Genomic DNA, 12,888 nt, shown 5'->3' on the forward strand with positions numbered 1-12,888 from the left:
ACAAATATTTGTTGTCATTTGTCATCGCGCCTCCCATCAACCCACGATGCCAGGCTTACCACCCACTTGTTACATAGCCTGGAGATGCTTGTTTGGCATTCTCCTTTGCTGCCCATCACACTTGCCACAGCTTCCCACAAACTTCCGCAGAACTACCTAATTGCCCTCCTTCAAAACTCTCCTTACCATGGTGCCTACAAAACACTTGACAATAGTTAGGGAACCAGTGTGCTGAAACCACTGCCTTGCCTCTTTTTCTCCCTTGTACTCCCGTATTTGTCTGTCTGTATCCACCTGTTGTCTCAGTCTTATACTTACCTCTTGTCCACAAGGCACAACAATGTGCACTGGAAGGATGTGACTTCTAAAGGGTTCCAATGTGTTTCATGCTAAATGGCACATGTAGATTCTGCTGGGGTGCATTAAAGGTTCCCTGGTGCACGTAAACATAGTCCCCTTTCAAAGAGCACAGTGTTGACGTGCACCAGGGAACTTTTAGTTTGTGCCAGCAGGTCTGCCAGGCCAGTTAGTGCACAACACGCTGCCACGTTTTAGAAACCACAACCCTCTAGTGTGCGTTCCTGTACCACGCCGACAAGATTCTAAGCTCTTTGGAGTAGACAGTGTCTCTAAAGCCAGTACATCTCACACCGTGGGATGATCTCCCAGCACAGGGGGATCCTCCAGTGACACAGAAGCACTGTAGCGACTCCTACACCACTCTTACCTTTTTGCACCTGCAGTAGGGGCGTGGTCATGAGAAATAAGGCCTGGCTGGTCTTGCTATGCTTGGCAAACATAATGGCCCAGGGGCGAAAGAATCCCATTGACTCCTGTGGGAGCTGAATTAGGTCATAGGAGTGCAAGGCCCAAGGTGTTGGCTTCCCTTTGAATAGGTGTATACAATTGTGATGGTCCAATCAGGGTTCAGGGAAGCAATCCAGAGCAGGGAGGGGCCGTGTCACCACTAGCCCTGCAATCCTGGGTGTCTCACAATGTTTTGCTGCTGTAGCTCCCAACCTGGGATGCTCACATCCAGGAAGAGGGATGCAGGTCACGCCCTGCATATCTGGGTGCTTAGACAGCCCTGGCTCAGCATCTCTGACCCCAGCAGCCTGTTTACACTCCCCAACCCCAGTTGGGCTTCCACCAGTTTGGTTACAACAACAAGATGACCCCCAACACACTCCCAGTCCCAAATTTCCCCCAAACAGTGTGCATATTACATGACACCCTTTAGACAGAGATTATAACAATAGCGAGTTGGGATATACTGAGCTGCTCAGGCCAGCTGACACTCACTGCTAGATATCAGAGTGCTCCTTGCCCTCTGTCCTTGGGTGGTTCTTACTGTCACGAACATATCGAGACAAAACGCATGGTCACAAGCACAGCATCAGGCATTTGCTACCATACCTGCAGTTTTTCAATGATATTCCTGTAATCCCAGGCAGGCCCTCCAAGAGCTTCCTTAAAACGAGGTCCACTGCGGGCAGACATTCTCCATCCCATGGCCGCTCTCTGCACCATGTTGGAATGACTCTTCATGAACAGGGTATTTACCTGGCTGTCTAAATCCACCGGAATTGCAATCCCACGGTTCTTTGCTTTAAGCAGAAGACAACATTTACAATAAAGAATGCTTTCGGGTCCTTTGTAAATCATTTTGGGTGAAATCCAGATCCCATACAAGGAGCCTTTTGCCCTTGACTTCAGTGAGGCCAGGATTTCACCCTTTAACAATAAGGGCCAGATCCTCACCTGGTGTTAATCAGTGTAGCACTATTTAAGTTAATAAAGCTACACCAATTTATACCAGCTGAGGATCTGGCCCATGATTCCTTATTTCTCATAGGCAAAAGGTATATCTCTGCTTTAACAAATTAATCAATTGAAATGATTCAAATGAAATCAATTACAAAGACATTAGCAACAGCAGCAAAATTAGCAATTATTATTTCAGTAGCTACTTATAATCCATTTAAGAGTAAATTTGAAAATTCTTCTTTTTAGTCTTCTTAGACAGATATGCATGTACCCCATATATCCCACTGTTGCCTGAATGTTTTATGCACTTAAACTACTTAGACATATAAAAGGACTCCAGATTGGTTTGTTCCGCCGCTCACACTTCTACCCTTCATGTGATTGTATTGTACAATGCCTGGCACACTGCAGTCCTGATCAAATGACTGAGGCTCCTAGGTTCTACCACGATGCAAAAAAGAGTAATAATTAATAAATAGCCAAAGAGCTGTACAATTTGATGTTTAGGCTTGAAGGTAAGAGGTAGAGAAATCTTGCACCAGTTCCTACAAGGCACCGATAGTGCAGCTAATGCCATGTTAATTGTGCATGCTGAATGGCCTTTTCAAAAAAGGGGAATGCCATAAATAATTCCGATGTACTGTCTTCTACGTAGGAAGTCTGTGTTACACAGATCCCTCCCTGCTGCAATGGACCAGAGTGGCATTCTTTTAAGTGTCAGTGTGGAATGTTTGAGGTTCAACAAATAATGTCAGGTAGACACAGCAACAATAGGGGGCAGATTTTCTGACATGTACTTGAAAAGTTAGGGATCACTGCCTTGCTGACTATTAGTTTTATTTACAACTACTTAATTTCCATAGCACAGTGTTATCCTTAATAAATGTCTGAGTAACAGGAAAAAATATTCTAAATTGCTAGGGTTCTTCAGGTAAATAAACCATTAACTAAAAGCTGCCTGTTTTTCTTATTACACCAACATTGCCTTTGAAGTAAGTACTTAAAACCTGAGTGAGCAATTCTGAAGTGTTTGATTCCTTTGATACTCAAGGTATTCCCAAAGCATTTTGTAATAAGATTAATGTTTTCTAGCATAGTTAGTACACATTACTGAGATAGAACATGCTCCTGATCCAGCAAAGCATTTAAACACATGTGCAACTTTGATCATGCGAGAAGTACCACTGGGCCTGATCCAAACCCCACTGAAGTCAGTGGGAGTGTTTCTGTTGACTTCAGTGCGTATGCATCAGCCTCAAAAGTACTACATACATAAAGTTGTGCAGGTATTAAATGCTTTATTGTATCAGGGCATATGTTGGTGTAGTGGGGTGGTCCCCCCGCTCCTGCCTGGAGGGGTAAAAGCAGCCTTGGAGAGGGCTGGGGCTGAGAGAAAAACCTGGGCTGATTGGGGGGAAGCAGCCTCAGCTGGGGCCATGCCCCAGTCGAGCCACAGCTGGCCCTATAAAGGGGCTGGTAGGCTGGAGCTAAGTCAGTCTCTCTCTCTCGCGGTAGAGAGGGATGGGCCTGGCTGCTGGGAGCTGAGCAGGGGACCTAGAGTGGAGCAGGGCTGGGGGAAGGCCAGAGGGGCTGGGGAGCTCCAGCCTGGAAACCCCCCAGGCTGCAGGCCTTGCTAAAGGCCAGAAAAGGTACTGGGGTTGCAGAGGGCAGCCCAAGGGTAGGCAGAGGCAGCAGGTCCAAACCCTCCTTACCAATTATACTGCAGTCCGCCTCAGTGAGCGGGGGCTAGATGGTGACTGGCAGTAGCCCAAGACTGAGGCGAGATGGGGATAATGGGTTGAGGGTTCCCCAGGGAACAGAAAGACTGTAGAGTACTGCAGGGGGCAGAACCCTGAGAGAAGAGGCACCGGGGTCTGGGAGGGACACCGGGGCTGACACTGGCTTGCAGAGGGCGCTTCTGAGTGGACAGAGCTAATTCCCAGGACGACCAGCAGGAGGCACCACACTGGTGAGTCATTGCCCCATTACCGTTGACAAGAACAATGCATCTCTGAAGACCAACAGGGACCTCCCCCTCTCCCCAAGTGCTATACTACAATGCCAGCACTTAGAATAAACCCAAATCCTGGTATGGAACTGAACCAATGATATTATGGACTAGAGCAAGATTGCTCTACTTTCCACATCCTCAGTGCTGCAGTGGGACCTATTAGTGCTGAGACCCATTGATTTCAGTAGGACTCTGCAAGGCTCCACACTAGCATATCCCAATGCCTAACTTGTGCTTGCGTCTGGAGCACAGGCAGCTGAGCCAAACTGGTGCAGGAGGTGCAGCTCCCCTTGAATAGACTTGCATCTCTGGTAGACACTTTCCTTAAAAAGAGTTTGCCTTGGGGGAATTAAGAAGTGGTGGTGTGCCAAATATGGGAAAATGCATTTCCCAGCAGCTGCACAACCCACTCATCGCCAATGTCAAGAGAAGCTGCTTTCACGTGGCAGCCCAGTTTGCACTCGCTCTCTCAACTTCTATTTGTTTTGGAGAAGGGGTACGTGGTTATTAAGAGAAAAGCACAATGTATGACTGCCCATTATTTGTAGTTATTGTTTCGGCATGTTATTCTACCTGGATTATTTTTCCCTATCATGTCAATCATTGGAAAGTTATGGGATAATGCTAATTTGCACTTAAGTATTAGGTATGCAGAATTCCAATATACCTTAGAGTATATTAACAGTGGAGCATGTGGTGCGGGAACCCCTGTACTTCTACATCCCCACAGATATTATTTGAAGTTAACAACTTCCATCAGTGTCTGAATAGCAGTCAAGGGCTATGATTGTTCAAAGAGTCACAGCTAATTAAAACTATCACAAAGAAAACCAGAAAAAAAACGCTCCTTTGTTTTGAACAGTTCTTATATGTATAATTCCATTTGTAATTAAGAGTTGCATTGATTGTCAAAGGGCACTGCTGAAATCTAAGCTATAAACAAAGGCTTTGTCTTCTTATTTCCTTGCAGCTTGTAGAAAGTTTATCTTTCATTTGTTTCACATTTCATTATTTAAAACAACATGAAACATATTTTTACATTTTGGAAAGCTGACGAACAAATGTGAACATAAATATTTATTTTTAAATTTAGGTGTTGTAGGCAGCTTTCCTCTTCAAAACGTGTCAATCTCCCTTAAAGTATGAAAATAAAATATTTAAAAGCATGTTTGTTTTTGCTCCACTTTGGAACACTTCTGGAAAACAGACAAACAACTTGCAAACCAGGGTCAAAATCAAAAGAAGATGAGGCCAGAAACTGATTAAATCCTGCACTTGGGGCGACTGATTTGCAGGACGGGGAAAGGATGCAATCGATTGTGTGACTGCACAAGCAGCTTGGTATGTCACTTGTTACCCAGCCACAATCCCACCACAGGGGACTAGAACATATGCTCATCTAGAGTGCAATTCACTCATGCAGATGGTCAGTATAGGCCTATATACCATCTCAGTCCCACTTCTGCACCAGGCTGAATTTCACCTCTAATAACTCGAGGTGTGCCTCACTGTCTGAGGAAGCATGGTTTGCTGGGAAAAAGAGATGTGACTAGATCCCAGGCTGGTGCACACACATATACTCCCACTAGCAGAGTGGTTCTCTATCAGGGTCCCTTGGGGAGCTGCAAGCAGGTTTCAGGTGGACCTCCAAGCACGGCCAGTGTTAGACTAGCTGGGACCCAGGGCAGAAAGCCAAAGCCCCACCGCATGGGGCTGAAGTCCGGGGCCCTGAGCCCTGCCACCCAGGGCTGAAGCCAAATCCTGACCAATGTAGCTTCATGGGGGGACCCTGTGGCATGGGACCCCAGGCAACTGCCCTGCCCTAACTCCAGCCTGGCTTTTATATGCAGAAAACCAATTACTGTGGCACTGGTGGGCTGTGGAGTTTTTATAGCAGGGCGGGGTGGGGCCTGAGAAAGAAGAAGGTTGAGACCCCCTCCACCAGTGCACACACATTCCCACTAGCAACACACACAGTCCAGCACCAAGACCAATGAGTAAATGATGCCAGCTGAAAAAAGTGATGCTGACAATGCATTTAGCTAGGCCAATATGTAAAAATTCTGGAATGGTTTCTTGTGAACTCAATGCATCAGTTTCTCTGCTCTCTTCAATGTGCAAACTGCTTGGGTATATAGGCAGAATGGGACCCAAAATAAAGAGTGAGCATTACATTCATTATAAGCAATAGCTAAATTCAGGTCCCATGTGCAGGTGGTCAAAGTGAGGGGTTTTTTTTACCCACGAAAGCTTTTGCCCAAATAAATCTATTAGTCTTTAAGGTGCCACTGGACTCCTTGTTGTTTTTGAAGTCAAAAGAACACTCTGTACTCACTAGCAACAGGGCTAAACCTGGCCTGGAAGCCGGGTGTTTATATTTGAAAAATAATATGTACATGTAGGTTCTTTCACAGAACCATAGAAATTGGAATTAGACCAGGCCTATTACAGTAGGACATCTATTCCATTCCCCTGCTGGTGAAGGATTGTTCTTCAACTACACCATCTTGTCTACGTCTACGTCCAATTTAATTTTCAGAATTTCCATGGACGGCGCTCTCACCATTGACTTCCCTAGGAAGATTATTCCTCAGACTAAAAACTCTCACTGCTAGGAGGTTTTTATCCCATTATCTTTTACAATAATTATGCCCCCTTGTACCACCCTAAACAATCCCGCTCCCTCATTACCAGTACCTACGGGGTGTAAACAGACAGCTACTGTGTTCACCCACCCAGCCCTGTTGCCACTTAACTGAGCAATACATATTTAGTTCAATTAATCTCGCTTCATAAATCAGTCCCGCCAGCTCCTTAATCATTTATTGACTGCTTAATAAATAAATTTGGTTGGAAAGACATTGATGGTAGCAACGGCAGGAAGTCTTACAGGAAATAAAAGCTTTGTGTAGACAAGGCACAAGGCTGCCAATCTGGTACCTTTCATTGGCAGCACATATATTTTTCTTCCAGCTGAAAACTTAAGTTAAAATATTTATCATTCCACAAAAAGATCATCATTGAATTTTTCTTGCAATTAGGGAAACACAAACAGTTAAAATAGAATAAAATATGTGCTTTGTCTGAAATGTATTCTCCCTGCTGTCAGAAATGTAACAATATTATAATAATTTAGTTTGAACTAAAAAAAAATGAAAATGGAAGACGAGTTTTCTTCCTTCTCCATTTTGTGAAAAACTAAAGTGGGAAGTAAAATGAAGTCTGCTGAGGTGAAGGAATTATTTTAGGACAGTCCATCTGTATGGGTATTAACACACAAATAATCATTTCAAAAAAGAGACTAATATTGAGCCTAGATTCCAAGTTTAATGTTCCCTATTTGTAACTTTTTATGGTAGAAGGAAAACACCTTACAGCACATGTATGCAAACCTTGCAGGTTTTCCCCAGATTCTATACACCATTATAGTGGCATAGCAGTGAGCTGAAATAGAATTCTTATAATTAGCATCCACTGCTCCAATAGGATGGGAATTGGAATTCTACAGCATCTTATCACCTATTGTCCTAGAACAGGAGTCGGCAACCTACGGCATGCGTGCCAAAGGTGGCACGTGAGCCAATTTTGCCTGGCACAAGGCTGCCGGTCTAGGGTCCCGGCTGCCAGCCCTGCTCAGCGTCTGCCAGCCTGGGGTTCCGTTCACTCAGCTGGCAGGAAGCTGAGCAGGGCTGGCGGCCGGGACCCCAGTCCAGCGGCACGCGCGCCCCCTAGCTCCCCCCTCACCGCGCTTGGGTTCTGCGGCTCCCGGGAGTGTGAGCTGTTGGGGCTTGGGGCCCTGCGCCTGCTGCGGGAGGGGTGGCAGCAGCGGCTCACATTCCTGGGAGCTGCAGAGCCCGAGCCCGAGCGTGGCGAGGGGGGAGCCGGGGAGTGCATGAGGCCCACCGCCCGCATGCATCCACTGCAGGAGCCCCCCACCACCCCGGCTTCCCCCTCACTGCGCTCGGGGTCTGCGGCTCCCGGAAGTGTGAGCCGCCACCCCTGCCCCCCCGCACCCCCCTCCCGCTGCCAGCACTCCACGTGGAGTTTTGCCTCCACATGGAGCCAGCGTCTGACTGGCATGGGCATGGTAAGGGGAGTCCCGGGGGGCAGTCAGGGAGCAGGGGGAGGGTTCGATGGGTTGGGAGTTCTGGGGGTCCTTTCAGGGGGTGGGGAGCAGTTGGATGGGGCGTGGGAGTCCCCGGAGATCTGTCTGGGAGTGAGGGGGGTGGATAAGGGTTGGGGCAGTCAGGGGACAGGTAGGGGGTAGGGTCCTAGGGGGGCAGCTGGGGGGGGTCTCAGGAGGGGGCAGTAAGGGGACAAGGAGCAGAGAGGCTTAGGTAGGGGGTAGGGTTCTGGGGGGCAGTTAGGGGCAGGGATCTCAGGAGGGGGCAGCCAGGGGACAAGGAGCAGAGAGGCTTAGGTAGGGGGTAGGGTTCTGGGGGGCAGTTAGGGGCAGGGATCTCAGGAGGGGGCAGCCAGGGGACAAGGGGGGGGTTCTGATGGGGGCAGTTGGGGTGGGAAGTGGGAGGGAGTGGATGGGCCCAGGGCTAGGGCAGGGCTCTCCCCTCTTTTTGATTGTTGAAATATGGTAACCCTAGGTGGGTGCTGGGCTGCAGCCTGGGCAGGAGGGGCGGGAGGGTCACGGCTGCTCCCCGCTAGCGGCACCGCCACCTTTGCAGGGCTGCTGTCCCCCTGCACCATGCCGGCTCCTCCATGGCTGGGGCTTGCTGCAGCCGCAAGCGAGATGCTCTGGCTCTCTGGTGCCTCTGGAAGGCAGCTCCTCCCTGCCGAGCTGCTGCAGTGGCCCAAGCCCGGCAAAGCCAGTGAGTGGACTTGGGACAGGGGCCACTGGGGTGAGGAGGGGGGAACCTGGTCTGGGGAGCAGCCCCTGGGCATGGCTGGCCCCTGGGGTCTATAAAGGCTCCTTGGGATTTGCCCCTCAATTAACTGATGTGCAGGGGTGGGGGGAGGGGGCGAGCAGGCGTGCAAGGTGGAAGTTTCGCCTAGGGCGCAAAATATCCTTGCACCGGCCCTGCCCCAGGGTGTGCGTGCACCCCAGGTGAAGAACCACCACACTAAACTCACAAGATCTGCATTTTAATTTAATTTTAAATGAAACTTCTTAAACATTTTTAAAAATGTGTTTACTTTACACACAGCAATAGTTTATAGACTTATAGAGAGAGACCTTCTAAAAACGTTAAAATGTATTACTGGCACATGAAACCTTAAATTAGAGTGAATAAATGAAGACTTGGCACACCACTTCTGAAAGATTGCCGACCCCTCTCCTAGAATCTGAGTTGGTAATGACTGATATCACTTGGCTTGGAAGTCCTAAAGAAACAGACCAAAAGATTTGTTTGACCTCCGCTATTGTGAAGCAATAAAATGTAGGGACTGATCCTGCCACTGCTTACTTGTGTGAGTAATCCCATTTATTTCAGTCACGATGGTAATGGTAAAGTCATGCTCCTGCTACTGAAAGGTCCTTACACCGCGTTCTCTATCCGAGATGTAGACAAAATGCATACAAGGAATATGGCATAAGTAAAACCTTTACAATAAAAAGCCATAAGAAGGACTTTTATAAATAGATTAGCAGACATCCTGTGTGCAATGTAAAATTGCTGTACAAAAAGCCTCTAGAGCCAATATCTTTGATTCCTTGCAGGTGGAGAAATACAGAAGTAATAGATACTTTATAGAAAATGGGGATAATATATTCAGGTTTAGCCAGAATGTAATTCAATATATTGCAGTTCTTTGATCTTGTAGCAGCAGAAAAAACATGTGTTGGAGTATGATGCACTAACAGTCATTACTTAACAGCAGCAATGCCGGCTATTTGAAAGGGACCCTGGAACATTGGTTAGCTTGGAAACTAAGAGTCTGATCCCACACCATTGAATCAATATGGGTTTTGCCACTGAGTTCCATGGGAGCAGGATTGGGCTCTATTACCCAGACATGCTTTTCTTTACCTGAGTAAATCGGCACACGACTGGATTGTGGAACATGAGAAAACAGTAACCAGAAAGTGGTTGTGTCATAAACAGATAGTTAAGGGTTAAGGTCTCTTTTACCTGTAAAGGGTTAACAAGCTCAGTGAACCTGGCTAACACCTGACCAGAGGACCAATCAGGGGGCAAGATACTTTAAAATCTCGGTGGAGGGAAGTGTTTGTTTGTGCTTTTTGTGTTGTTGTCCGTTCTCTCTTGGATCTAAGAGGGGCCAGACCTACACCCAGGCTCTCCAAGCTTCCTAAAATAGTCTCTTCTATTCAATATAGTGAGTATTAATTAAAAGGCAGATTAGTCTTTTATTTGTTTTCTGTATTTGCAAATGTGTATTTTGCTGGAAGGATATTTTACCTCTTTGCTGTAACTTGTACTTATGCTGGGGGGGGGGGAGTCCCTTTAGTTTTTATAAGCTAGACCCTGTAATATTTTCCATCCTGGTGTTACAGAGTTAGTTTTTATTTTATTTTCTTTCTTTTAATAAAAGCCTTTCTTTTTAAGAACCTGATTGATTTTTCCCCTTGTTTGAGACTCCAGGGGATTAGTCTGACTCACCAGGGATAGGTGGGGGGGAGAGAGGAGGGGGGAAGGTGAATCCCTCTTTGTTTTAGATTCAAGGAGTTTGAATCAGTGTAGTCTCTCCAGAGGACCGAGGGAGGGAAAGTCGGGGGGGGGGGGGGGAAGGTGGGGGAATGGTTTATTTCTCTTTGTGTTAAGACCCAAGGGGTTTGGGTCTTGGATTTCCCAGGGAAGGTTTGGGAGGAATGGAAAGTGTACCAAAACACTATATTTTTGGTTGGTGGCAGCGCTATCAGATCTAAGCTAGAATTTAAGCTTAGAAGGGTGCATGCAGGTCCCCACCTTTTGGACGCTAAAGTTCAAAGTGGGGAACAAACCTATGACAGGCTGCTTACTGCCTAGTCCCTTTGAGGTAAGGATGGGTGACATCTTGCAATGTTACCCCATGGAAAACTGGATATTTCACAAGATTTTTTGTTTGGGGTTTATTGGGTTTTTTTTTGGCAAAGTCAGGACTGGCCTCAAGCCCTGCAGATTTTTTAGGGCAGGTGTTCCCAAACTGTGGTATGCATACCCATAATAGTCTACTCGGACGAAGCTTTAAAACTGTGTAGGAATTTGTTATATAAAATACAGTAGTTAATTTACTTCAAGATGTGCCAATGAGAACACAGATACACAGAGCCCTCACCTCCAGTCACTGTGCAGAGCGGGTTCAGTTGCCCAGCAACTGTCCAGTCTAACTGACCTCAAAACTTAGGTGGGTTTTGGTTGTATATGTTGCATTATATCTGTACGTAACAGTGAAATATGGACAGATGGCTAAAGACAGGCAGCATTAAGAAGCGCACACAAAGTATCAGTGGTGAGAAGCGTAGAGCCTGAGAAAGGTCTGCAAAAGGAGATAAGTCCCTACAGCTCCTTTCTGAACTGAAGGCAGGTAAATCTGGCTGGAGACAAAAGTAGCAAGTGAAGCCTGAAACTCTTCTGAAGTTTTTCCCTGGTAGTCAAGAGTTGTTGAAGTCTTAGGACAATAAGAAATTAGCTTTTGCACCTTGCCTTTTGTTACCCTGGAAGATCACATACATTCCCGCAGTGCTCATAAGATGACAGATGTAATGATCTTAAACTCTTAAGGCAATACTTACATCCACCTGCCAGCACTGAGCAGAATGTACATTTCTTAAACTTACTCTGAAACAGGGCTTTTAAAAGGGTATTATCACATGGATCTTTGATATCCTAGAAACTCTGTGTATGATCTTTGTACCTGCTGTGATTCATTTCTGAACCCAGAGCTACCACAAAAGGAAATAAAGAAAAATTATGTTTGTTCATTCAACGCTACACTACATTTACTTTCCAGCAAAAACTTCTGGTCCCTGCTATAAATCCGCCCAATACACCTTTGGTCTGAAATAGGCAAAATCTTTTCAGAATTTTCAGAAAAACCATACTGTGAAACATGAAGGTCCTGACATTGAAACGGTCAAACACTCAATTTAAAAAAAAAGATAGGAGAGTGCTCACATATCTAGCCTAAAGTCAAGCCTGGTACGGCTATTTGTATTAACAAAGAAATCTTTATCTTATCTCTTCATGTGGACATGCAGCAAAATTTTGTGCTTGATGGAGCAGCATACAGGAAAAGGAGTACAATATACATTATCACTAGGGATCAGATTTTCAAACATGCTCAACAACTGCATCTGGGGGCGGATTTTCCTAAAGAGTTCAAGCTCCTATCTAGGCAACAAAATAAGCACCACAATGGACACTTCTGAGTACCAAATATTATGAAGGTGCCTAAGTAAATGCTGAGTTCTTCTGAATATTTGGCTTCAATTGTGGGTGCTGAGCAGTTGAAAAATCTGGCTATGCTTAGCTAAATACTGCAGTGACCCTGTGCAACCCCAGTGGGCCAAATCCTTAACTTACATGGGTACTTGACATCAATGGGACTATACACATGAGTAAAGTATGTAGGATTTGCTGCACTGTCTTCAACGGGACTGTATAGCAATTATGTAAAGGCAGAATTTGGCTCACTTAGTTTCCCTTACTTACACAGCTAGTCCTTCTCCAACAGGCCAAGTTCTGTCTTCAGCTACCCTCATGCAAACCTACAGCTTTCAATTTGGCAGTGTGAGCTTCAGTGAGCGTAGAATCAGACTCAAAGGCCAGCAGGATTTAGCACCATGTCTACAAACTCTGCACACAACACCAGGTTTAAATCTTAGCTAAATGTATATACAGAGCTATTAGCGGAAAGCTCTAATTTTTCCCCACCTTTGCTTTCACTTGTTTACTCCTCATCAAAACTCCTCCTCATCCATCACAATCTTTTAGGAGAGCAAATACAGCAAGATAACAACAAACAACAACAACAAACGCTTTCATGCATATTTTAAATCCCCAAATACTATGTCCCTGCAGATTGGGAAATTGGCACATCATCGCCAGACTCTGCCCCTGACACATGGCCCTAAGTCAGGGGTTGGTAAGCTTTCAAAGAAGAAGAGCCTTTTTTTGTTTTTGTCTTTGACCAAAATATTTCGAGAGCCACATCAA

At 46.0% G+C, this 12,888-nt stretch overlaps 1 protein-coding gene across 2 annotated transcripts in view; it reads right to left on the reverse strand.

Annotated features, from left to right (window-relative positions):
• ITPR2 (inositol 1,4,5-trisphosphate receptor type 2) overlaps positions 1-12,888 on the reverse strand; it is a 340,900-nt gene that overhangs the window by 144,013 nt on the left and 183,999 nt on the right. For both annotated transcript variants that reach the window (XM_044993884.1, XM_044993892.1), the window contains exon 35: positions 1,417-1,607. In XM_044993884.1, coding sequence (XP_044849819.1) covers positions 1,417-1,607 — 191 coding nt within the window. The remainder of the gene's footprint in view (positions 1-1,416; positions 1,608-12,888) is intronic.

This window comes from Mauremys mutica, chromosome 1 (assembly GCF_020497125.1).
Source record: "Mauremys mutica isolate MM-2020 ecotype Southern chromosome 1, ASM2049712v1, whole genome shotgun sequence".
Lineage (NCBI taxonomy): Eukaryota > Metazoa > Chordata > Testudines > Geoemydidae > Mauremys > Mauremys mutica.